At 45.0% G+C, this 25,710-nt stretch overlaps 1 protein-coding gene across 1 annotated transcript; it reads right to left on the bottom strand.

Annotated features, from left to right (window-relative positions):
• LOC132588732 (alpha-1-antiproteinase-like) lies at positions 1 to 21,900 on the bottom strand. Its single transcript, XM_060261121.1, has 5 exons — positions 21,839 to 21,900; positions 12,516 to 13,196; positions 4,637 to 4,907; positions 3,842 to 3,989; positions 1 to 323 (listed from the first exon to the last, which is right to left on the bottom strand). Exons 1-5 carry the CDS (start codon positions 21,843 to 21,845, stop codon positions 132 to 134), a joined length of 1,299 nt encoding a protein of 432 aa, XP_060117104.1. The 5' UTR covers positions 21,846 to 21,900; the 3' UTR covers positions 1 to 131.
• Between the last annotated feature and the right edge of the window lie 3,810 nt (positions 21,901 to 25,710).

Below are 25,710 nucleotides of genomic sequence, written 5' to 3'. Positions count from 1 at the left end.
TTTGTTTTTTTCCACAGACTCCAGGTTATCACATCAGTTTTTTTTTCAATTTGCTCTAGAAGAAATTCTTCGCATACATAGAGCTAGCACTTGGGCATTAAGAGAGCCTCCTGAGTTTCCCAGCTGTGTGATTAGTGGTCATTAGGGTTCACAACCCTCCCTAAGAATAAGATGGTACGGGTAAAATGCTCTACAATCATAAATAGGAAGGGCCTGTCGAATATAATTACAGGGGGGAGAGATGCTGGGACCAGTTCAACAACATTGGTATCAGCAGCTTCAGTGCCATTCTCTTGGATGTTCAAATATGCTTTGTGGACAACCTGCAAGGAAAGCAAAAGTAAGAATTAATACCAAGAGAAAGGAAGGATGGGGGGGGTGGGGGGAAGGAGCAGCATTGTATCTATTCTAGTCTTCCAAAGCAAAATACATTATTTAATGTCTTAGGAGATATTAGTTACGTTATTTCTGTGATTTATCATTGCAGCTGTGATCTGGGGTCCTTGTGTAGATGTTCCCTCCTGGCAGCATCTGCTCTGTGTAAGGGAGTTGCAGGTCTCTGCCTCCTCTCCCTCCTACTCATGCTAGATTGACATTCAGTGACCATTTTGTAGGGTGAAGTCTACATTTTTGTAATAGATCGGAATGTCTGGAACACATTTTATGGGATTGTGTCTAACTGTGACAGATGAAGTCTTTCCAAAAGTGATCATACCAATAGTCATAAATAGGATGTGCATGGCACTCATTCACAAAACAGGTGTTCAAATCTACTTTAAAATTGGGTACTAGCTTTATTTATTTACTTATTTACCTCTGCAAAGTTGGATAGGTACAACTTCTCCTCCTCATCCCAAAAGCAGAAGCAAATACTAACTGAGGTATGAATTGTGAGAGAACAGGACTGATCTGGCCTGCAGGCCATGTACCACCCTGCCCTCCAAGGTTCTCCCAACACCTGGAGTGGCTTCTCTCTCTCTCTCTCTCTCTCTCTCTCTCTTGTAACCCACCACCACCACCATCAAACCTTTGCAGGAATTACCCACTGGGATGGTCAGGACTCCCACTTTCCCTTCCACGTTCTGAAGCTTTCCTCTGTGTCTCCCACTGCCTAGCACCTGATCACCACTAGGACCATTTACTGCCTTGTGCACCCCTGAAGGAATAACTATTTGCCAACTGCCTGGCAATCCTTTCAAAATAGCATGTCCAAGAAGGTGGAGGTCAATGTATTACAGAGAACCACTACCAGCATCCAAAGCTATACGGTATTTATTAAAAAGAAACCATTCACAAGCATACTTTTAGCACAGCACCAGACTGAGCAAGGGAACCAAATGGAATGGGTAAAATACAATTCCTGTGTTGCACTCTCTACATGTGGTTTAACAGATGTTAAAATATAGGACAGGCTCTTTAGTTTAAGAAGTTATGGATTTCTACAAACCATTACCTCAAAGCTTCCTTCAGCTGACCAGTTCACTGCATGGCTAGTGGCTGCCTCCTTCACACCTCAGTTAAGAGTTCTGTCTGCTCAGATGCTCAGCACCCAAAGGGGCCTTCTACCTGCAGCAAGTAGTTTTTATTGTATCTGTTTCTCCATGTACTGACCAGGTCAGGCTAGGGTTGCTAGGTCCCAACTATTCCCCATTGGAGAATTGAGGGGGGGCATTCTGGGAGGGGGAGGGGCCATCCTCAACATGATGATGTAATGCAGAATGATGTCATCACTCTGGGGATGCAGTGCCATGTGCACACGCCCTCCCCTGCTTTCCCCAACCATTAAAAAGTACCTTCCATTTAAATGGTTGGGGAAGGAAGCAGGGTCTGTACGTTGCTGCCCTTCTGAGCCCCAATCAGGGCTTGGAAGGCAAGAGCAAGTGGCTCCCTCCTCCCAGAGACTGGGTGCTGTACACACTTACCTCACAAGCCTCAGTATTACAGCTGAGAAGGTGGGTGTGCACAGTGCCCATGGGGCCACCAAGGATTTTTGGGGAAGGTTTTCCTGCTGGGCAGCTGGCCTGAGGCAGGAAGGAGCCTTATCAGATGTTAAAATATAGGACAGGCTCTTTAGCTTAAGAAGTTACAGATTTTTACAAACCATTACCTCAAAGTTTCCATCAGCTGACCAGGTCACGTCATGGTTAGTGGCTGCCTCCTTCACACTTGAGTTAACAGTTCTGTCTGCTCAGATGCTCAGCACCCAAAGGGGCCTTCTACTTGCAGCAAATAGTTTTTTATCATATCTGTTTCTCCACGTATTGACCAGGTCAGGCCAGGGTTGCCAGGTCCCAACTATTTCCCATGGGGGAATTTGAGGGTGGGTGGGGGGCATTCTGGGAAGGGCCATTCTCAACATGATGATGTCATGCAGAATGATGTCATCATGATGGGGATGCAGTGCCATGTGCTTTCCCCAACCATTAAAAGGTGCCTTCCCTTTAAATGGTTGGACAGAGAAGCAGGCACTGTGCGCTGCTGCACTTCCAAGCCCCAATCAAGGGCCATCCCTGCTTCAGGAGAGTGGGTGCTGTACACGCTTACCTCACAAGCCTCAGTGTCGCAGCTGGGGAGGTGGGTGTGCACAGTGCCTATGGGGCCAGCAAGGATTTTGGGGGCAAGGCTTCCCCTGCTGGGCAGCTGGCCTGGGTCAGAAAGGAGCCCCCCAAATCATTGGGAACCCCTGTCCAGACTTGGAGACTGAAAGCCTAGGTCAGGCTGGGTTAAAAAACAATGCTTTTCCTGAAACCTCCAGAATTTTCCTTGCTAAAATCTAGTATTTAATTCCTCCAAATCTCTGTTCCTTGGTAAGTTTGGAAGGCATTTAAACCGATCTCCCCCATTCTGCCTGATCTATGATGAGAGGGGGGGAGGCGAGACTTCTTCAAATACTTCAGCTTTCTGAAGAAGTGAACAGTGACTCACCAAAGCTCATAGCCTGCCAAAAATATTGTTAGTCTTTGTGGTGTAACTGGACTCTTACTCTTTTCTACAACTAAATAGATAAGCACTGCAGCCCTAAACCTATTGACTTCTGTGGGGTTAAAACAGGGTGAGACCATCTTTACTCCAGAACTCTGTTTTTCGCATATCATAATTTTAATTATATGGGATGTCATTAGATAACAAGGTTGGCCTTGGGAAAAATGAGGATTGGTTTGTGAGGTCCATCCCTGAAATTTCAGGCTATTTGTAAACATAAATGTAAGAACACACTCTTAGAAATAATGTCCAGAAATATGCATTGTGAGAATAAACAACAAATCTGTTTTGAAGGGTAAGCTATGTATCCTGGGTACTTACAAAATTCTTCCTATATGGTGAATAATGTTGGTATTGGTCGGCTTATATTAATCGAGGAGCCAGTGGTAGAAGATATGTGACATTCTGCTAATACGAAGTATGAAGGATGCCACCTCCAGGTGGGACCTGGGGATCTCCCAGAATTACAGCTAATCTATAGACCACAGAGATCAATTCCCCTGAAGAAAATGGCTGCTCTGGAAGGTGGACTCTATGGCATCATACCCCACTGAGGTCTCTGTCCTTCCAAGGTTCCACTCAAATCTCCAGGAGTGTCCCAACATGGAGGTGGCAACCCTACCCCCCATATCCATGGATGGTCAGTGGGGACCTGGCAACTCTAGACACATATTTCCAGTGGTACCTGCAGGCTTAATTCAGGTTGCAATTGCAAGGGAAGGGGGCCAGTTTTTCTTTTTTATGACCTTCTCCACAAAAAACAGTCCCAGAAGACCCATAAGTCTATACCTGCTTATGGCAAATATACATGTATTGCTAACAGAAGGGGAAGGCTTAATCCCCACTATGAGAAACATACCTTTGAAAGCTTGAAATTGCTCTGATTAGTGAATGTCCGTAGATCTGCTTGGTCTGTGAATACCTGAGTGATACCCAATTCTTGAAGTATTTCTTTGGCATCAATGCTTGTTTTCAGTAAAACCCTTGGAACTGACAGATCTACTCTCCTGTGGAAAGAAGAGCCAGTGATTGGTTGGTTGAGGTATCTCTCTAAGAGGGCACAAAATACAAGATGCTTTGAACAGAAATTTGTATTTTGGCTTAATAAAAAGCTGTGATGACTAAACTGTGGGGTTTTTTTTAACAAAATGTTTTAAAATGACGTGTTTTCAGTTGAAAATGCAGCGTTAAAATGCTCTGACAGCCATAGTGGCTGAAAATCCTGGCTTCCTTTAAAAAATGTGGTGACTTTAAGAGTGATCCAAAACTCACAGAGATTAGCTGCTGTGATAGATTTAGATTGGCACAGGACAAAAGGCCAAGTGAATTTCTAATACCCCATTCAGAAATTCAACCTTTAGGACAGGGGAGTCGAACTCATTTGTTATGAGGGCTGGATTTGACATAAATGAGACCTTGTCGGGCCGACCCATGTGTATCATAAAATATTATGCCAGGTAATATAAACTTTATAAAGGGCACAGAAATTAAATTAAAGATTTTTTTTTTTGCTTAAAATTAAACATGCTTAAAATATTAGCCCACTTGCAATATTTTGTTTTACAGTCTCTGATAAATGTCACTGGCCTAAGACATCTGACACAGCGTCTCTCCAATCCAGATCTCACCATTTCTTACGCTTCCCTTGACTTACTTTTCTTTTGCACCAGCCTCCCATTTTAATAAAGCTTCTCGCCCCACTGCCTGTTCCACCTGGTTCAGTTTTCCTTTCTCAGGCAAGATGAAGAGTGCCGAAGCATTGCCTCGGTATGGGACGCGCACCACCTCGCAGGCCAGCTCTTCATCATGATAGGTGTAGTAATAGCCATCTCTGCGCATCATATCCACTTGCACTGTCATTTCATTATTGATGAAGAAGTCCTTCTTCTGAGTATTCTCGAGACTAAAAGGCTTTTCCCAATAACCTTTGAAAGAAAAAGGTGATGGAGTATATGATACAGCGTCGGAAGATTTGTTCATACTTAAATGAAACTCTTGAAATGTCACCCAAATTCAAAAGCACATCCAGGTCTGAATACAACCAGTTGAAATTTTGAACCTTTTCTTGGTTTGATCTCAGTACTCACTGAGGAAAGAAGATGCTAATGTTTAGCAGGTGCAGTGCAAGGATTTCAAGGTAACAATGGCTTTTCCATGTGTTTTGCTATACTTTGGATTTGTTTAGAGCAGCACTGTTTGGGAGAGAACATCGGCATGATGTGCTTTTACTACTCCTGGTTTCAGGCTGTACCCTGCTTTCTTGTAATCCTTCTCTAGTTTGCTATGATCTTTTTGGAAAACTTGCAGTCAAAACTGTGGTTGGACATCACATGGACAGGAAGGTAAACATTTTTCTGGTCCTTCCCACTTTGGTGTTGTTTTCCTCACCTCAGTTCTTGTGGTGGCCATTAATACACACAAGCAATAGAGGGTTTGGGGGCATTTTTTTATTTCTAATAACTATATTACTATAGCATTATAACAATGTATTGCAACTATGTACTATTTTATAGCTTTCTTTTTTAATTATGGCCATTTTCCCACTTACCTTACCCCGGAGCGACATCCCTCTTCACCGCGCTGCATCTGCGCAGATTTCGCACAAACTGCTGCGCAGCACCAGGAAGAGCCGCGTAGTCCCGGGGCTTTTGCGTCACAAATGTAAACTGCTTTTTGGCAGTTTACATTTGCGACGCAAAAGCCCCGGGACTACGCGGCTCTTCCTGGTGCTGCGCAGCAATTTGTGCGAAATCCGCGCAGATGCAGCGCGGTGAAGAGGGATGTCGCTCCGGGGTAAGGTAAGTGGGAAAACGGCCTAAGTCTCTGGCCCTTTTGATTGCAGAGTTATAAAGGAAAAGGCAACAGTTGCACATTTCTCTTTATAACTATGCAATAAAAAGGAATATTTATTTATTTTATTTTACTTCATTTATACCTCCACTTTTCTCCCAAATGGGGCCCCAAATGGCTTATATCATTCTGTTCTCCATTTCATCCTCACTCAACAACCCTGTAAAGAAGAAGAAGACTGAAGATTTATACCCCACCCTTCTCCCTGAATCAGAGACTCAGAGTGGTTTACAATCTCCTATATCTTCTCCCCCCAACAACAGACACCCTGTAAGGTGAGTGGGGCTGAGAGGGCTCTCACAGCAGCTGCCCATTCAAGGACAACTCCTATGAAAGCTATGGCTAACCCAAGGCGATTCCAGCAGGTACAGGTGGAGGAGTGGGGAATCAAACCTGGTTCTCCCAGAGAAGAGTCCATGCACTTAACCACTACACCAAACTGGCTCTCAGGTTAGGCTGAGAGTGAGTGATTGGCAGATCACCCAGCCAGAAAATGAGCTTGGATCTTCCAGAACCTAGTCTGACACTCTAAACACTATTCTCTAAACACTGCATAGAGACTTACTTTTAAATAAAATTATAGTCCTATAGCTATTACCACTTTTAAAGGGCATAACAATAGCCCTCCTTTGGTAGCAGGTGTGTGGCTGCAACAGAGGGCTGAGGCAAGGAAAAGGTAGGGAAAATATTGATGTGGATGTACTACTGCCACTTCAAATACCTCCACAAGAGCAAGAACTACGCATAGAATCATCTTTGCATGGAAGCAGGCAATGCCAGTTATCAACTATCCAAACACAACATTGTAATACCCTTTTTCTGTCTAAAGTTCCTCCGTCTGTCAGTAACCATGCTTGAGGCTGTATACAAAGTAATACTCACAAATACCTGAGTTTGTATAAGCAGATTTAAACTAGCATAAGATCCCTCTCCTTTTTTGAAGGAATGGTATTTCAATCTGCACAGTATACACTTATGCTATAATTCTTAACAATTTCATCTGATGGGAAAGATATAAACCTTCCTGAGTCGTGAACCCTCTTGTTCCTTCACTATTTGTGCCTTCACATGTAGAGCATTGTGTTCAATGTCAGGTGCTAACTTTACTTGACAAAGTTATATATAGGCATGACACACAAGCATTTCTTTTTCTTACATCAGTGGGAAATAGGGTTGTCATGTCCCCCTGGACCCCAGCAGGAGGAAAGAGGGTAGTATTGCCAGGTCCAAGTGGGATAACTCCTGGAGACTTGGCGATGGAGCCTGGAAAGGGCAGAAACCTCAGTGGGGTAAAGTGCCATAGAGTCCATCCTCCAAAGCATCCATTTTCTCTAGGGGAGCTGATCTCTCTAGTCTGTAGATAAGATGTAATTCTGGGGATTCCCTGCTGCCGCCTGGAGACTGGCATCCCAAGTGGAAAAACTGTGATGTGCCATCTTCATTTTAGCATTTCCTTGTTCTGGCAAGTGGCAACTGAAAGAGTGATGTCACACATCACCTTCTTTCCTACCTACATGAGATATGAGGCATGAAGAGACTATCAGTGCCATCCTAAGAAGATTATTTCAGAGGGTAGCCATGTTGGTCAGCAGGAGAACAGTTCGGTTCGGATCCAGTGGCACCTGAGAGACCAACATTTCCAGGGCAGAAGGTTTTACAAGCCAAAGCACCATTTGTTAGGGAGCTCTGCTTGTGTCTGATGAAGGGAGCTTTAACTCTCAAAAGCCTATGCCCAGAAATTCTTGTTGGACCCTAAGGTGCTACTGGATTCAAAACTAACTATCCTAAGCAGAACTACCCATTTTAAAGTCAATGAAGGTAGATGTGTGGAAGTCTACTAAAGATGGCACTGTCTACTATTTCAGCTTCTACCAATGTGGATTGACCCATAGTCTACTCTACTCCTTTGTTGCTGAGAGGAGCAGAACAGAGCAGAGCAGCTCTGATAAGCTGAGACAGCTGGAGAAGTTTCTGAGAATTTCTGAGTTTTAAAAGACTTCATTCTGAGGTTTGTGTGACTGCTTAAAAGGCTGAGTTGTGATAGCTGGGGAACTGCTGTATGTTTGGGTGAGTAGGCTAAAGGTGAAAGTGATTGTTGATGATTGCTTAGGAGTGGTCTGCTCCACCCTCTTTGCATTTTAAGCTGCGCCTTGCCAAAGGGCAAGAGAGCTAAAGGGCTCTTGGCCTGTGGCTCTTTGCCTAGTGGCTCTGTAAGGACCAGGAACCCAGATCCCTGATTTCCTTGTTCTCCCAATAAGGTAAGTTGACCCTCCAGAAGGGGAGCCACTTAAACAAACAGCATTTAAAGTGGACTGTATATTTTAAATATATATATATATATATATATATATATATATATAATGAAGATAGAATGCCAGCAGGGGGTTGGGGGCTTTCCAGTATTTTGCACTGTCATATGTATGACTATCTGCCCAAAGGACAGAAGTCTTGGGTGTGTGCTCGATGCAAAGAGCTCTTGGTCCTCAGGGAACGAGTTCGTACCCTTGAGGCCGAGGTGACTGCCGTGGAGAAGCAGAGACGGTCAGTTAGGCACTTGGGGAAGACTCTTGGGGGCGTATTAGATGAGCCCCGCTCTGAACGTAGCAGCTCCATTGCTGCCAGAGAGCATGAGGGTCGAGAGGGAACAGGGCACCGTGCTGAGGATAAGGGGAATGCGCCCTCAGAAGGGACCGCTTCTTCGGTTGGTGAGCGGGAATCCAATCACGCCAAGGAACCATCCCTGGGCAGGGGGGGGGGTTGGTAGTTGGTGATTCGATCCTTAGGCAAGTAGACAGCTGGGTGGTGAAACCACATACTGACCGTATGGTGACTTGCCTGCCTGGTGCGAAGGTAGCGGACATTACGCGTGTAGTAGATAGGCTGATAGACAGTGCTGGGGAGGAGCCTGTGGTTGTGATGCATGTTGGCACCAACAATGTGGGGAAATGCAGTCGTGAGGTCCTGGAGGAAAAATTTAGGCTGCTAGGTGGGAGACTTAAGGCCAGGACCTCCAAGGTAGCCTTCTCAGAAGTGCTACCTGTTCCATGTGCAGGGCAGGAGAGACAGGCACAAATGAGAAGTCTCAATGTGTGGATGAGACGATTGTGTAAGGAGGAAGGGTTTAAGTTTGTTAGGCACTGGGATGCTTTCTGGAACAAGCGGGAGCTGTACAAAAGAGACGGTCTCCACTTGTCCCCGGATGGAACCAGGCTGCTGGTGCTTAAAATTAAAAAGGTGGCAGAGCAGTTTTTAAACTAAATCTTGGGTGAAAGCCGACAGGAGATGAAATGTCTCTGGTTCAGGAGGACTCGTCTCAAAGAGATGTAGGGTTGGCTGCTATTTTTCTACCGGGTAATGGACCAGAGTTGTCCACTGTGATGGTGAGAAACAGAATGGACTGTCTGCCAGAGTCTCGAGGCAGCAGGAGGAAGGTGGTGGGCCTCGCTTGCCTGGGAAATTATAGATGTTTGTATGCAAATGCTAGAAGTGTTCGAAGTAAAATTGGTGAATTGGAATGTTTAGTGTTGGGAGAAAACATAGACATTGTGGGAATTTCAGAAACTTGGTGGAATGAGGAGAATCAGTGGGACACGGTGATTCCTGGATATAAGTTATATTGGAAGGATAGGAAGGGAAGGGTTGGAGGTGGGGTGGCTCTGTATGTCAGAGAGGATATACGGTCCAGTAAGACTGAGGTCAGAGAATTAGATTCACTTTTAGAAATGCTTTGGGTTGAAATAGAGGGCCCAAAAGGAAATTTAACTATGGGAGTTATCGCCCACCAAATCAAAAGAGAGAGGACGATTATAATATGATGGAAAGCTTAAAGATAGCAGCTAAATGTAAAAACTGTGTCGTAATAGGTGATTTTAACTACCCGCAGATTGATTGGGTCAATATGTGTTCTGGTCGAGAGAAAGAGATTGAGTTTCTTGATGCTCTCAATGACTGTGCTATGGAGCAGATGGTCACAGAATCTACCACGGGTGGGGCGACCCTGGATTTGGTCCTAAGTAATGCCCAAGACTTGGTGAGAGATGTAAAAGTGATTGCGCCGCTTGGGAGCAGTGACCATAATGTTATTGATTTCACCATATGGAGTTGCCCAAAAAAGATAGCCACAACCACATTTAACTTTAAAAGGGGTAAATACACTGAGATGAGGAGGCATGTGAGGAGGAAACTGAAAGGAAAGGTAAATACGGTCAAAACCCTTGGGGAAGCTTGGAGACTATTTAAAACTATAATCCTAGAAGCTCAGATAAAATACATACCACAAGTTAGGAAAGGCACAAACAGGCATAAGAAAAGGCCTGCATAGTTAACAAACAAAGTAATGGAAGCTGTAAAAGGTAAGAAGGACTCCTTTAAGCGGTGGAAAACCAGTCCAAGTGAGATTAGTAAAAGGGAACGCAGGCTGTGGCAAATCAAATGCAAGACTGTGATCAGGCAGGCAAAAAGGGACTATGAGGAGCATATTGCAAAAAAAATAAAGACCAACAATAAAAATTTCTTCAAATATATTAGAAGTAGGAAACCAGCCAGGGAGGCAGTGGGGCCGTTGGATGACCATGGGGTAAAAGGATTACTGAAGGAGGATAGGGAAATGGCTGAGAAGCTGAATGAATTTTTTGCCTCTGTCTTCACTGTGGAAGATGAGAACTTTTTGCCCACCCCAGAACCACTAATTTTGGAAAGGGTGTTGAAAGACCTGAGTCATATTGAGGTGACAAAAGAGGAGGTCCTTCAACTGATAGACAAATTAAAAACTAATAAGTCACCGGGTCCTGATGGCATACATCCGAGAGTTCTGAAAGAACTCAAAGTTGAACTTGTGGATCTTCTAACAAAAATCTGTAATCTTTCATTGAAATCTGCCTCCGTTCCTGAGGACTGGAAGGTAGCAAATGTCACCCCCATCTTTAAAAAGGGTTCCAGAGGAGATCCGGGAAATTACAGGCCAGTCAGTCTGACTTCAATACCGGGAAAGTTGGTAGAAACCATTATCAAGGACAGAATGAGTAGGCACATTGATGAACACGGGTTATTGAGGAAGACTCAGCATGGGTTCTGTAAGGGAAGATCTTGCCTCACTAAGCTGTTACATTTCTTTGAGGGGGTGAACAAACATGTGGACAAAGGAGACCCGATAGATGTTGTTTACCTTGACTTCCAGAAAGCTTTTGATAAAGTTCCTCATCAAAGGCTCCTTAGAAAGCTTGAGAGTCATGGAGTAAAAGGACAGGTCCTCTTGTGGATCAAAAACTGTCTGAGTAATAGGAAGCAGAGAGTGAGTATAAATGGGCAGTCTTCGCAGTGGAGGACGGTAAGCAGTGGGGTGCCGCAGGGCTCGGTACTGGGTCCCATGCTTTTTAACTTGTTCATAAATGATTTAGAGTTGGGAGTGAGCAGTGAAGTGGCCAAGTTTGCGGATGACACTAAATTGTTCAAGGTGGTGAGAACCAGAGAGGATTGTGAGGAACTCCAAAGGGATCTGTTGAGGCTGGGTGAGTGGGCGTCAACGTGGCAGATGCGGTTCAATGTGGCCAAGTGCAAAGTAATGCACATGGGGGCCAAGAATCCCAGCTACAAATACAAGTTGATGGGGTGTGAACTGGCAGAGACTGACCAAGAGAGAGATCTTGGGGTCGTGGTAGATATCTCACTGAAAATGTCAAGACAGTGTGCGTTTGCAATAAAAAAGGCCAACGCCACGCTGGGAATTATTAGAAAGGGAACTGAAAACAAATCAGCCAGTATCATAATGCCCCTGTATAAATCGATGGTGCGGTTTCATTTGGAGTACTGTGTGCAGTTCTGGTCGCCGCACCTCAAAAAGGATATTATAGCATTGGAGAAAGTCCAGAAAAGAGCAACTAGAATGATTAAAGGGCTGGAACACTTTCCCTATGAGGAAAGGTTGAAACGCTTGGGACTCTTTAGCTTGGAGAAACGTCAACTGCGGGGCGACATGATAGAGGTTTACAAGATAATGCATGGAATGGAGAAAGTAGAGAAAGAAGTACTTTTCTCCCTTTCTCGCAATACAAGAACTCGTGGGCATTCGATGAAATTGCTGAGCAGACAGGTTAAAACGGATAAAAGGAAGTACTTCTTCACCCAAAGGATGATTGACATGTGGAATTCACTGCCACAGGAGGTGGTGGCAGCCACAAGCATAGCCACCTTCAAGAGAGGTTTAGATAAAAATATGGAGCAGAGGTCCATCAGTGGCTATTAGCCACAGGGATTGCTCTTATTTTTGTGGTGGTTTTTCAATACTGAAATCCTTGTTTATGTAGCCCTGCTGTATTGTAGTTCCTTATGTTGTCCTTTCAGGACCAAAAATGGTATATGAGGTTCTGTCTCATGGTTTCAAGGCAAAAGAAGAGCAGAAGCAGTTTGCCATTGCCTTCCATTGGCACTGCTGGAGGACCTCCTGATGGCACCTCTGTTTTAACCAATGCGTGACACAGAGTTTCACATGGATTCTCTAATGTTCTCATGTTCTTTACATAGCAACCCTGGTCTTCTTTGGTAGTCTTCCATCCAAATGCTAACCTTACTTAGCTTGTGAGCATTGACAACTGAGGCTGTTTGTGCCCAAGAAAAGGTATTACATGGATTGTGTTCTGTATTAAAATAAGTGTGCTGTGTAATTTGAAACCAACAAAGCACTTCACCTTTCAGGAAGGTATAGCTTACAAGAACCATTGCAGTTTCTGGGTCAAGATCCTTTAGAACGTCTACTAATTTCCCATGGGTTTTCTTCTCTATGTAGCTGTTGATCTGTTTCACAGCTTCTTTGCCATTCTGAAAATCAGTATGCACAATATCTGCTTGGAGCAAATCACGGGCCTCATCCACGGTCTCCTGTGGCACTGGGATTCTTGAGAAAAGGGAATTCCCAACACTCAGCTCCATTTCAGCCTCAGAGCGGTTCAGGAATTGTAGGAGGTGGTGGAAACCATCATCTATCTCCTTTATGCTGATCATGGACTGATTAAAGCCAATTGCTGAAAACATCTGATCTAGTGTCGGCCCTGATTTAGGTCCCAGGGTCACAAGCATAATGCCAGTGGAAATGGTCACTGGAGAAAAGAAAATGTTTTTATCAGGAGCCTTGGAAGCTATCTGGTGGTAAAATTTAAATGCAAACTCAGCATTGTTTGGAGCTATCTTGAAACAGGGCAAATGGCTGCTCTCCTGGTGACTTTCAGCAGGGGGTTGGTCATCTGCTGGATGTTCATGCCCATCGTGGCCACCCTGGTGTCCGGGCACATGATGACAGCTGGCAAGGATGCAGAGACCAGCAAGTAGCAAACACACATAGAAGTTAGACATGGTGTCCTTTTTGAGAGAATCTGTAAGAAAAAATCACAACATTCACACGACTTCAACAACATAATAATAGATGTTTATCAGTGCTGTGATTAAAATATGTTGTCTTAAACCTATGTTTATGTTGTCTGGTGTCCCTACCCTGTGTAATGGTCAGTAGTAGTGAACGATTTCTAATAAGTACTGAAGCCATCAGAAATGAAAGAACATCAAATGATATTAGTACCAGATTGTTTTAACTGTTGAATTTTAATTATGATGTAATTAATGTTGTTGAATTGTTTTATTGTGATTTTATTGGTTGTGAGCCACCCTGAGCTTTCTACGACAGGGAGGGCGGGATATAAATCTAATAAACTTAAACATTACAGGGTCTCCTCAAAGCATGTGTGGAGATCCCAGTTTGGATTGGGAACAGAGCAAAAGTTGATCTGTCTGCCCCTTTTCCCATTTCTCCCCAGCCTGAAATGTTCAAGTTGGGTGCAAACACACATAGAAATTAGACATGGTGTTCTTTTGGAGAGGATCTGTTAAAACAACAACAAAAACATGCACACTGAAGACTTCAACAACATAATAATAGATGTTTATCAGTGCTGTTTTTAAGATATGTTGTCTTAAACCTAGAATACACCAATTGGGTCTGGTGTCTCTACCCTGTGTCTCTTCCTCAGTTTGTGCATTACGGGGTCTCCTCAAAGCCTGCGTGGACATCCCAGTTTGGATTGGGAGCAGAGCACAAACTGAGCTTCTGTCTGCCCCTCTTCCCATTTCCCCAGCCTGAAATGTTCTAGTAGGGTGCTTCTGAGCCCTGTGCAGAAGGCTATGGGTGTCCCAGCAACACATGGGTCTCCCACCTCTTGAAATGTGGGCTGTTGTCTGGGCCTCCTCTGAATAGCAGACATTAGCTTATAACAGGAGGTCACTGAAACCCTGTAGACTACAGCGTTCATCCTCTTCCAGTATGGTATCTTGGTTGGAGTGTCAGGCTAGGGTCTCGATGAATTCAAACTTACCATGACCCTCACTTTGTGACTTGGATCTGCTACTCATTTGCAGCCGAACTTGCCTCATAGGCTGTATGTGAAGAGGTGAGCAGTGACTCGGGCTAACTCATGCCCTGCCACTAGGGTTGCCAATCCCCAGGTGCATATTAACATAATCAACAAGGGGATCACAGTGAGGATATATACAAAAAACAAACAACATGTCTGTGATATAAATAGGCTACCAGACTTTTTAATACTTTTTAAATATATTTATATGCTTTTTAAATATAAAACTGCTTCAGCCTTAATCAATACATTTGACACACAAGTCCACATTGACAACCACAAAATACAATTAAATCCTTATAAACAGAGCCCATAGTAATTTACTAATACAGCATACAAGTAACTAGTTACAATAATATAATAGACGCATTTCATGTTCCCACTTCATCAGTATTATAATATCTTCCACTTGTGCTGTGTATTACAAGGGAGTAAGCCAGTTCCTTTTAGTAGAAGCATGAGCAAAGCCTTCCACTCCATTGCTCGCCACAACACTCTCCATACATACTGGATACAAGCACTGAGGCTTCATGAAGGAACCATCTTGAAAATATAAATAACAAAACTCTAATACGGGTTGTTTATGAACTAATATGGTGCGTTTCAAGGACCCAGGGGTGAAACCAAAACTTTATCTCCAAGCAATTTAGCTATTACAGGGAACATACACTCTTAAAACTCACCCATTGTTGCAAAATACTTTTCTATATGGAGCAAGCCACTTTTCTATATGGAGCAAGCCACTTTTCTATATGGAGCAAGTCCAGGTGGGGGCAGGGGATCCCCTGGTTTGGAGGCCCTCCCCCTGCTTCAGGATCATCAGAAAGCAGGGAGGGGAATGCCTGTTGGGCACTCCATTATTCCCTATGGAGACTGATTCCCATAATGGAGAATTGAACTGCGAGTATCTGGGGCATTAAATTTTTAGCAACACCTCTCCTCAAGAGGACCAAATTTCAAAAAGATTGGACTAGGGGGTCCAATTCTATGAGCCCCAAAAGAAGGTGCCCCTATCCATTATTTCCAGTGGAGGGAGTCATTTAAAAGATGTGCAGTCCCTTTAAATGTGATGGCCAGAACTCCCTTTGGAGTTCAATTATGCTTGTCACAACCTTGCTCCTGGCTCCACCCCCAAAGTCCCCAGATATTTCTTGAATTGGATCTGGCATCCCTACCAGCCACATATTTTGTTAGTCTTTAACGTTCTAGTGGACTATTGCTCTTTTCTACTGCTACCTCATAGGGTTCTTGTGAAAATAAAATAAAGAAAAAAGCATGTATGATGCCCTGAGCTCCTTGTACAAAGGGTGGGAATGAAATAGATTCTATTCACATTGTTTGAAGTCCACATCTAGGATTGCCAACCTCCAGGTGGCACCTGCAGATTTTCTGCTATTACAATTGGTCTCCAGATAAGCAAGATCAGTTTCCCTGGAGAAAACTGGTGCTTTGGAGAGTGGACTCTATATGACCTGCTGAGATCTCTCCCTCCCTAGGTTCCACCTCTCACATCTCCAGGTGTTTCCCAATGCAGAGCTGCCAATCCAGCCTTTCACAGGCAAGTAGATGCTGGCCATTCTGTTAGGCCCAAGCCCTCCTCCTCCAACTTTAAATGGATTGTATTCACCCTGATTCTGGTACCAGACTCCCAGGACCCCATTTTATCACCATTTATGGACTGAGTTTACTCTGGCCTAGTGTCAGAAATACAGGACTCTTATTGTTAGGAACTTTCAGTATGAACTTATGTTGTGTGAACACATGCAAACTGCCTCTATGAACATTCAGTGATAAGCAGAAAACATTGGGTATAAGAACTAACCCAATATGGACATTAATAACAAATACTCACTTGCCTACTGTCTATAGCAGTGGATTCTGTTTGATCTTAAGCATTTGGCATTTGTGCCAGCTTCCATATGGACATTTCACTGTGTGAGGCCAAGCAGCAAACACTCCAGTTTAGCTAAGAGGCCTCCCTGCTTGTTCATGCCATTGCTCTGACTGCGCACCCCCCTGCATAGAGGGATTCCAGATCAGGCTTCTCCAAGAAGCTGCCAAGCCATGCAGAACACCACTGCCAGGGGTCGTTTTGTAGTAAAATAGGTGGTGGAGCTCATCCAGGGATTGTTATGCAGCTGCACCTACTAGGTGAGAAGGAGGAGGTGGAACTCTCAGAAAGGTTCAGGAGCTGTGCTCCTGTGAGCTCCTGCTGAATCCGAGGCCTGACCACTGCACTCCTGTCCACTGAAGACAGCCACCAAATGCAGCCTTTACCAGAAGTCATGATGTAGGGGTCCTGCATCCATCTTGTTCCTGCTCAGCCACCATGAAGGGAAAGCAAGAGTAGCACATATGCTGGTTGTGTTAAGCCAGATGCATATAGAGTAAGCCTGCAGTTAAACAAAAGAGCTTGCTACCACACAAAAACCAGTTCTTGCCAACCATTAAGGAAATCACTGTACACAAAGAAGTAGCCTAGAAAGAAGATCACCAGCCAGGATGTAATCTTGTCATGCAGAAAACCCCCGTTGTGTTAGCTATGGTGTTACAATACATTATAATGTGGCTGTAAAATTGACCAACTTCTTTTCTTTATTTAAGGTTGTTTTCCAATAGGTAAGCCCATCAAGTCCCACTTATCCTATCAAGCCACTGGGAGCCTCCCCCTGTCTGCCCCTTTTGGTGACATAAGGAGTCACATGTAATGATGTAACTGCAGTGTCACAGGTCACCTGACCTCTAGTCATGAGTCACCTGATACTATAGGCTGAAGACACAAGGATGGTAATATAAGGTCATGCAGTCTGTAAGTGTGTCTTGTTCAGCATCTATACCCTGCTGTCTGAGCCATCTCCAATTACACGGGCCCCTTTATGGTTAGTGATGTTAAGTCTTTATTCCCTTCCTTTGTAGAGATGTAATGAAAAGGGCATATTTTTGAAAGGAAAAAAGTTAGAAACTTATTTTTTAAAAACAAAAGCTGAGAATTCAGGAAAACCTGTTGTCAGTATTTATTTATTTAATTCCATTTATATCCCATCTTCCTCGCTGAAGCAGGCTCAGGGCAGCTTACAAGCTCGTGTGTATGCATGAGTATAAAACATATAAAAACATAAAACCATAAAACAGTTTAAAAACAAAAAAATAACATTTTGATGCTATGGTCTTAAATTCAAATTTATGTTCTCTGTAAGCAGATCTTAGATGGTCCTTTCCACTGCTGCTACAGAGCAGCTTGCAAGAGGTGGTCCAGCTTGCAAGATGGTGGTCCAGATGTTTCCTGAGGACTAGCGGCCAGCAATCTAGTTTGCAAATGCCTGGTGGAAGAGTGCCATCTTACAGGCCCTGCAGAACTGTATGAGCTCTCACAGGGCCCTAACGTCTTCTGGCAACTCATTCCACCAGTGTGGGGCCACTCCAGAGAAGGCCCTGGCTCTAGTTGTCATGAGCCTGGCCTCCTTAGGGCTGGGGATTGAAAGCAGATTTTGTGATCCAGACCGAAGTGCTCTCTGGGGAACGTGGGGAAAGGCGGTCCCGTAAGGAAAGACCCAGTAACAACCTGGCTGCCACATTCTGCACTAATTGAAGCTTCCAGGTTTGAGACAAGGACAGCCCCATGTAGAGGGCATTGCAGTAATCCAATCTTGAGATTACCGTAGCGTGGATCACTGTCGCTAAGTCATTGCATTCAAGGTAAAAGACAAACTGTCTATAAGCCTAAGGTGATAAAAGGCTGATCTGGTGGTTGCCGCCAACTGGGCCTCCATATTTAAGGAGGGATCCAGAAGCACCCCTAAGCTTTTAACCTTGGGTGCTAGTGTAAGTAGCACCCTGTCAAAGGTCAGTAACGAGACCTCAGTTCCTAGACCATGATGACTTAGGTACAGGACCTCCGTCTTTGTCGAATTCAATGTCAGTCGACTCAGTCTGAGTCACCCTGCTACAGCTTGAAGCGCCATGGTCAGGTCTTCTGGGGAGGAGTCGGATTGGCCGCCCATCAACAGATAGAGCTGGGTGTCATCTGCATACATGACATCCCAGCCCGAACCTCTGGGCAATCTGGGCAAGGGGGCACATGTAGATGTTAAATAACATCGGGGAGAGGACTGCCCCTTGTGGCACACCGCACACAAGTGGGTGCCAATGAGACAGTTCCTCCCCTATTGCCACCCTTTGCCCCCAACCCTGAAGGAAGGAGGAAAGCCATTGTAAGGCCAACCCCTGTATCCCAGCATTGGCGAGGCGTCAGGTAGTAACTGATAATCGACTGTGTCAAACGCAGCCGATAGATCTAGAAGCATCAGTACCACCAAGCCACCTCTATCCAGATGCCTCTGGAGGTCATCTATGAGAGCGATCAAAACTGTCTCTGTCCCATGACCTGGGCGGAAACCAGATTGAAAAGGGTTTAGCAAGGAAGCATCATCCAGAAAGCTCTGTAACTGCACCACAACCGCTCTCTCAATAATCTTGCCCAAAAAAGGCAAGTTTGACACCGCCGTTAGTTTGCCAATACGACCAGGTCCAAAAATGGTTTCTTCAGAAGGGGGCAGACTACTGCCTCTTTAAGAGGCTGTGGGAAGGTCCTTTCAGATAGGGACTGGTTGACAATTTTCCTCAGTGGGGCCAGTAGTTCATCCCAGCCAGCCTTTATAAGCCAGGATGGACATGGGTCCAGACTACAAGTAGTTGGGCGTACAGTAGAGAGCGTTCTGTCAACTTCCTCCAGGCTGAAGGAGGAAGTAATCCAAAAACTGACTAGAAGACAGTTTTGGATAGTGGATGGAGCCTCAAGTTCCTTTACTGTCTCAAGTGTGACCGGGAGGTCATGGCAGAGTGACAAGACCTTATCTGCAAAAAAGCTCACAAAAACTTTGCAGCCTATATCTAATTCCCTAGCATTTAATTTACCCTGTGGTAGGGTAGTCAGTGATTGAATTGATCTAAACAATTGTGCTGAACATGAGCTCACAGATGCAATCGTGGTCATAAGATAAGTTCTCTTAGCAGCCTTGACTGCCATCTCATAGGGTCTCATAAACGCCCTATAGGATGTTCTTGTCACTTCGTCGCGGGCACATCACCACTGCCTCTCTAGTTGTCTCAGGCCCTGTTTCAACAGCTGTAGCTCCGGGGTGTACCATGGAGCCAGCTTTGAACGGGGGTGGAGAGGACGCCTTGGAGCCTGTTATGCCAGGTCTCCATGAGCTCATCTAGAGAATCGCCAGGGGGCCAAGGATCTTGCAGAGCTGTCTGAAGCCTCATGGGGTCCATTTGGCTCCATGAGTGAGCTAAAATATGCTTGTCACCCAAACAGGTTTTGAGTGGAACATTCACATGGGCCTTCAAGGCATAGTGGTCCGACCATGGCACTGCATCAGCAGTAATTCAGTCCACTGTCACTCCTGCCGCAAAGACCAAGTCCAGCATGTGTCCAACCTGGTGTGTGGGGGTTGTTACATATTGAGAGAGTCCCAGTGCCGCCATGGATGACACCAGGTCCATCGTTTGAGTGGAGCATGCGTCATCAGCATGAACATTGAAGTCACCCAAGACTAAAAGCCTTGGGTGTTCCAACACCTAGCTACTGAAGCCTCCAGAAGGGACAGTATGGCTCTGGTCGGTGCATTGGGTGGTCGATACACTAGCCAGACAGCCAAACTCTCTCCCACATCACACACCATGCCAACACATTCAATGCCAGTGATCTTTGGAGACAGAAGCGCCCGGAAGAAGTAAGCCTCCCCTTCCCCCCACTTGCTAGTCCATGATTGGTGAAGGACCGAGAAACCAGGTGGAGCTAACTGGAAGAGAGCAACTGTCTCCCCATCAGGCACCCAGATCTCGGTCACGCAAGCCAGGTCCGCATTCTGCTCTAGCAGAAAGTCCCGAAGGACAGGGGTCTTATTATTAATGGACCTGGCATTACACAACACCAATGTCGGAGACAGGTGCTTCCACTTGGCCCCACTGTCTGCAACCGTCGGGATGGGACGCAGGCTGGAAGGAGGCCGAGCTTTCTGGTATCTTAGACTCCTTTCCTTAGATCTATGCCTGTTCCCACTGCTATACTATCCCCTCCCCAGGAGCACTGGAATCCCCGGCCCATTCATCACCTCTTCTGATGGTCTCTGCAGTGCCTCAGACCAAACAAGTTGTGGTGATAGCAGCAAATACAATGAAATACAGACAAAACCCCAAACTATACCTGGTATGCCTCTAACTTGGTGGTAACAGTTAATGATAGCAATACCTTACTAACCTGTTAAGCCTAACCCAGTGTTCTAATAAATTAAGTTAATTTCTGCCTACTAAATCTGTAGAACCTTTAGTAGTGCAATTTAATCAAAACCTCCAATTGAAGCCAGTAGTGGCCAGAAGCAATGGGGCTAATGAGAAGGACTGGAGGAAACAGGTGGCAAAAGTAACAGGTGGTGCAAACAATAGGAAACAGGGAAGAAAAACGGGAATTGGTACTCCATAGTCTCGATTATACCACTTCTCTATGAAATTACATAAGAGCAACCATTTAGTGAAAATCTTAAAACAATCTAATCTTCTTTCTTCTATGGTGAATACATTTGTTCAGGAATCATTTCATGGAAAAGGAGGTGCTGGAGCTCTTTAGCACAACTCCTATCCATAACTCATTTGCATATGCCTCACACCCCTGACATCACAGGAAGGCGTGCTAAATTGTATCAGCTCAGCATCTTTCTTAAAATGCTTCTGGAATTATAATTGTCACAATAAAACTTTACTCCCATCATACTTCTTAAATTCTTTTTCCTATGTGGCCGCAGTGGCATGAGGAAGATTTCCATCTATCTGCTTCATATGTTTTGGTTATTTTCCCATTTTTTTGTGAGGAAAAATATTAGAAAGTTTGTCAAATCTTAGAGTTCAGCAAAATTCTCACAGGGGGTTCGAACAATGGAGCCCAGAAGCAAGTATTTGAGAGGGGGGGGGGGGTAAGAAAGAAAGAGCACAATAAAATTTAGAGGTTCCAGAGCTCCTGTCAGCTCCTGCCCAAAAGGAGGCTTGCATTTGTAGACCATACTCTGGGGTCAAAAATTTCCCAGGCAGAGTCTGGTGCTCTGCTAGCAGGAGCCAGCTGGGAAGTGAAAGTGGCCCTGGGCTGAGCCAAGCTGGGCTGTCCTTACCAGCCAGCTCTTTAGGGGCCACTAACAATGGACACTGGCTCACCTATTGCCTCATCTCACGAAATGGCAGCAGTGCAAGAGGAGACAACTAGGGAGAAGACAAAGATTCCCACTGAAGGGTCTGAACCAAGGATTTGAGGCGCTGGCAGAGTTGTTGAGACTTGGCCACTAGGAGCTTAAATGGCCAACCTTCCCTTCTTTTCTGTAGCTTTTCTGTCTTGAGACCACAGCTGAGCCAATATGGAATCACTTTATATTTCTCCTGTAGTTAAAAATATACCGATGATTTGGTCGAGAGGATGAATGCAGCAGTGAAATGGAGTCTCAGTTAAAGAATAAAAAATGTTAACAAGTTCAGGGAAAACCCATCACCTCTCGTGCAAATCATTCTGATCAGCAAACACCTGTGATACCAAAGTCAGAAAATTATCTTTCTGTACTTACATTGCATTCAGAAGTGTCTGCCTGAAGATAACAGGTGAGAGAGATCTCTGTATTGCTCTGTCATTTATATGGTGGGGCAGTGTTGAGAAATGTATGCTTTCCATTAACCATTAAGCAGAGACAATAATGATGGGCCCACAAAGAACAAATATTAATCAACAGTCCTAAGTTCATTGCTGGCTGTCCCTAGAGCACCCTATGTAGCAAATATCATTAGTATAAGTTCCATTTCTGGCCCCAAATCTGGACAAGTGTCAAGTCACCTTTCTTGAGACTTGGTGTCCAAGAGGTTTACAAGATTATGAGGTTTACAAGATTATTCATGGGATAGAGAAGGTAGAGAAGGAAGTACTTTTCTGCCTTTCTCAAAATACAAGAACTCATGGGCATTCAATGAAATTGCTGAGCAGTCGGTTTAGAACTGATAAAAAGAAGTACTTCTTCACCCAAAGGGTGATTAACATGTGGAATTCGCTGCCACAGGAGGTGGTGGCGGCTACAAACATAGACAGTTTCAAGAGGGGAATGGATAAGCATATGGAGCAGAAGTCCATCAGTGGCTATTAGCCACAGCTTATTGTTGGAATTCTCTGTCTGGGGCAGTGATTAGGGTTGCTAAGTCCAATTCAAGAAATATCTGGGGACTTTGGGGGTGGAGCCAGGAGACTTCGGGGTGGAGCCAGGAGACATTGGGGGTGGAGCCTGGAGCAAGGGTGTAACAATCATAATTGAACTCTAAAGGGAGTTCTGGCCGTCACATTGAAAAGGACCGCACACCTTTTAAAATGCCTTCCTTCCATAGGAAATAATGAAGGATAGGGGCACCTTCTTTGGGGACTCATAGAATTGGACCCCCTGGTCCAATCTTTTTGAAACTTGGGGGGTATTTTGGGGAGAAACACTGAATGCAATACTGAAAATATGGTGCCTCTAACTCAAAAAAACATCCCTCCCAGAGCCCCAGATACCCGCAGAGAGCCAGTTTGGTGTAGTGGTTAAGTGTGCGGACTCTTATCTGGGAGAACCGGGTTTGATTCCCCACTCCTCCACTTGCACCTGCTAGCATGGCCTTGGGTCCGCCATAGCTCTGGCAGAGGTTGTCCTTGAAAGGGCAGCTGCTGTGAGAGCCCTCTCCAGCCCCACCCACCTCACAGGGTGTCTGTTGTGGGGGAGGAAGGTAAAGGAGATTGTGAGCCGCTCTGAGACTCTTCGGAGTGGAGGGCGGGATATAAATCCAATATCTTCTTCTTTGTCTTCAGATCAATTCTTCATTATTTCCTATGGGAATAAGTCTCCATAGGGAATAATAGAGTTCTCGGCAGACATTTCCCCTCTCCTCCCCCTGTTTTCTGATGACCCTGAAGCGGGGGGAGGGCCTCCAAACTGGGGGATCCCCTGCCCCCACCTTGGGATTGGCAACCCTAGCAGTGATGCTCTGTATTCTTGTGCTTGGCGGGGGGCACAGTGGAAAGGCTTCTAGCCCGACTGGTGGACCTCTTGATGGCACTTGGGTTTTTTTGACCATTGTGTGACACAGAGTGTTGGACTGGATGGGCCATTGACCTGATCCAACATGGTTTTTCTTATGTTCTTAGGAGCTCTCTGATAATAAGGTTGCAATCCACAATTATTATGCAGTATCCCCACTGGAGTCACTTTGTTTGCTCCTTTGTAGCCACCTTGCCTATAAACTAAGAAGTAGACTTTGCCTGAAACTAAGTGTGGAACTTTGGGGATATATGCTGTTGGGGAGAGCAATGAAACTACTTAATTTTCGTATTGGGAGGAGTGTGTGTGGGAGTGACTGGAAGAGAAGTAAACTGGGTAGTGGGAGCAGCAGGGGCCTAGTCCTTTGGTCTCTCCAAGGACTGGAGTGCTGAGCTTCAGCTGAAGAAAGTTTTGTCTGGTGTGGGCCCACTTTTTTTTGAACATTTTTTCTGGAGGGGGTTAGCCCCCAGACCATTTGCCTATGAACTGAAGCTGACTTCTTCTCTTAGATGGTGAGGAGAGAGGCCCTGAGGACTTTCCTTCCCACTGGAGGCCTGCTGCTTCTGAGGGACTGTGGCTGGGCCAGCTTTATCAAGAAGGCAGCACTTCTGGGACTCTGACTGCAGGATCTGTGGTTTGGGAAGGGAAAGTATTTTGAGGGTCGGGAACACCATACCCTGTGTACAAAACTGTATTTACTCTTTTATAATAAAGAGTTACTTTGCTTAAGCCAAGGTGTGTGAGTGGGAGGGGGGATTTAAGAAAGAAAGCCTTAAGCCTTGAACTTGCCCTTACTTCCAGTGCCTGGATTACATAGCGTTAGCAAACCTCCGGGCGGGGACTGGAGATCTCCCAGAATTATAACTGAATTCCAGGTGACAGAGATCAGTTCCCATATCTTTCTGGAGAGAATAATTGAAGCCCAGTAAGGAAAATAAACATAAAGAGAGCTTCTAATTAAAGCTGCTACCTCTCATTTGCATAGTTGCAGGCTGTCCCTGCCCTGGTGCACCAGCAACTCTCTTTAGCATAATTCACCTCTGTCTTTCTTCATGGCAAAACACCTGCTCCAAGAAATTCCCAGAAAAAGTCCCCTCCCCTCCAACTGAAACCAAGAAGGAGCCCCAAACAAAGGAACAGGTCTCTCTTTCGGACCCTTCCATACATGTGTTCTGTGGTCTGAGTGATAAGTGCTAAGCCTTGGGGGTTCTGCCCTCTAATCAAGAGGTGTTATCTCTCCCAGCTGGAAAGCATGCTCTGTATCCCACCAATAGCATCTTTTCCCAGACCACTTTCCATCACTATAACTGTCCAGGTATCGCCTGCATCCCTCCCCTTGGTCATTCATACCAGCCCTCTCTGCCGGCTTTTGCTTCTGGTGTAAAAATTCAGGAACCAGAACCACAAAAAGTCTCTTTACACCAGTCCATCCATGTTCAGCCCTCTACAGGAGGGCAGGGATGCAACTGCCCATGGTTGCATAAAAGGAGAGGAGAATGGAAGATTTGAATGGAAGACCTTGCGGCTCATAGCTCATAATCGTATAATTTTTATGTGACCATCAATTTAGTACAATTTACCAATGTAAATTAAAAAATGTGCTCTGTTGCGTTCAGTGTGTATGTAAATTGCTATCCATCAGAATAAGCACTAGACTTTAGATCAACATATGGAGCAGAGGTCCATAAGAACATAAGAGAAGCCATGTTGGATCAGGCCAGTGGTCCATCCAGTCTCACACTCTGTGTCACACAGTGGCCAAAACAATGCTATAATATCCTTTTTGAGGTGCGGCGACCAGAACTACACACAGTACTCCAAATGAGACCGCACCATCGATTTATACAGGGGCATTATGATACCGGCTGATTTGTTTTCAATTCCCTTCCTAATAATTCCCAGCATGGCGTTGGCCTTTTTTATTGCAAACGCACACCGTCTTGACATTTTCAGTGAATTATCTACCACGACTTCAAGATCTCTCTCTTGGTCAATCTCTGCCAGTTCACACCCCATCAACTTGTATTTGTAGCTGGGATTCTTGGCCCCAATGTGCATTACTTTGCACTTGGCCACATTGAACCACATCTGCCACATTGACGCCCACTCACCCAGCCTCAACAGATAGATCCCTTTGGAGTTCCTCACAATCCTCTCTGGTTCTCACCACCCTGAACAATTTAGTGTCATCTGCAAACTTGGCCACTTCACTGCTCACTCCCAGCTCTAAATCATTTATGAACAAGTTAAAGAAGCATGGGACCCAGTACCGAGCCCTGCAGCACCCCACTGCTTACCGTCGTCCACTGCAAAGACTGCCCATTTATACTCACTCTCTGCTTCCTATTACTCAGCCAGTTTTTGATCCACAAGAGGACCTGTCC

The sequence above is a fragment of the Heteronotia binoei genome, chromosome 21, assembly GCF_032191835.1.
Source record: "Heteronotia binoei isolate CCM8104 ecotype False Entrance Well chromosome 21, APGP_CSIRO_Hbin_v1, whole genome shotgun sequence".
Classification (NCBI taxonomy): Eukaryota; Metazoa; Chordata; class Lepidosauria; order Squamata; family Gekkonidae; genus Heteronotia; species Heteronotia binoei.
This window is presented reverse-complemented; position numbering and strand designations above follow the sequence as displayed.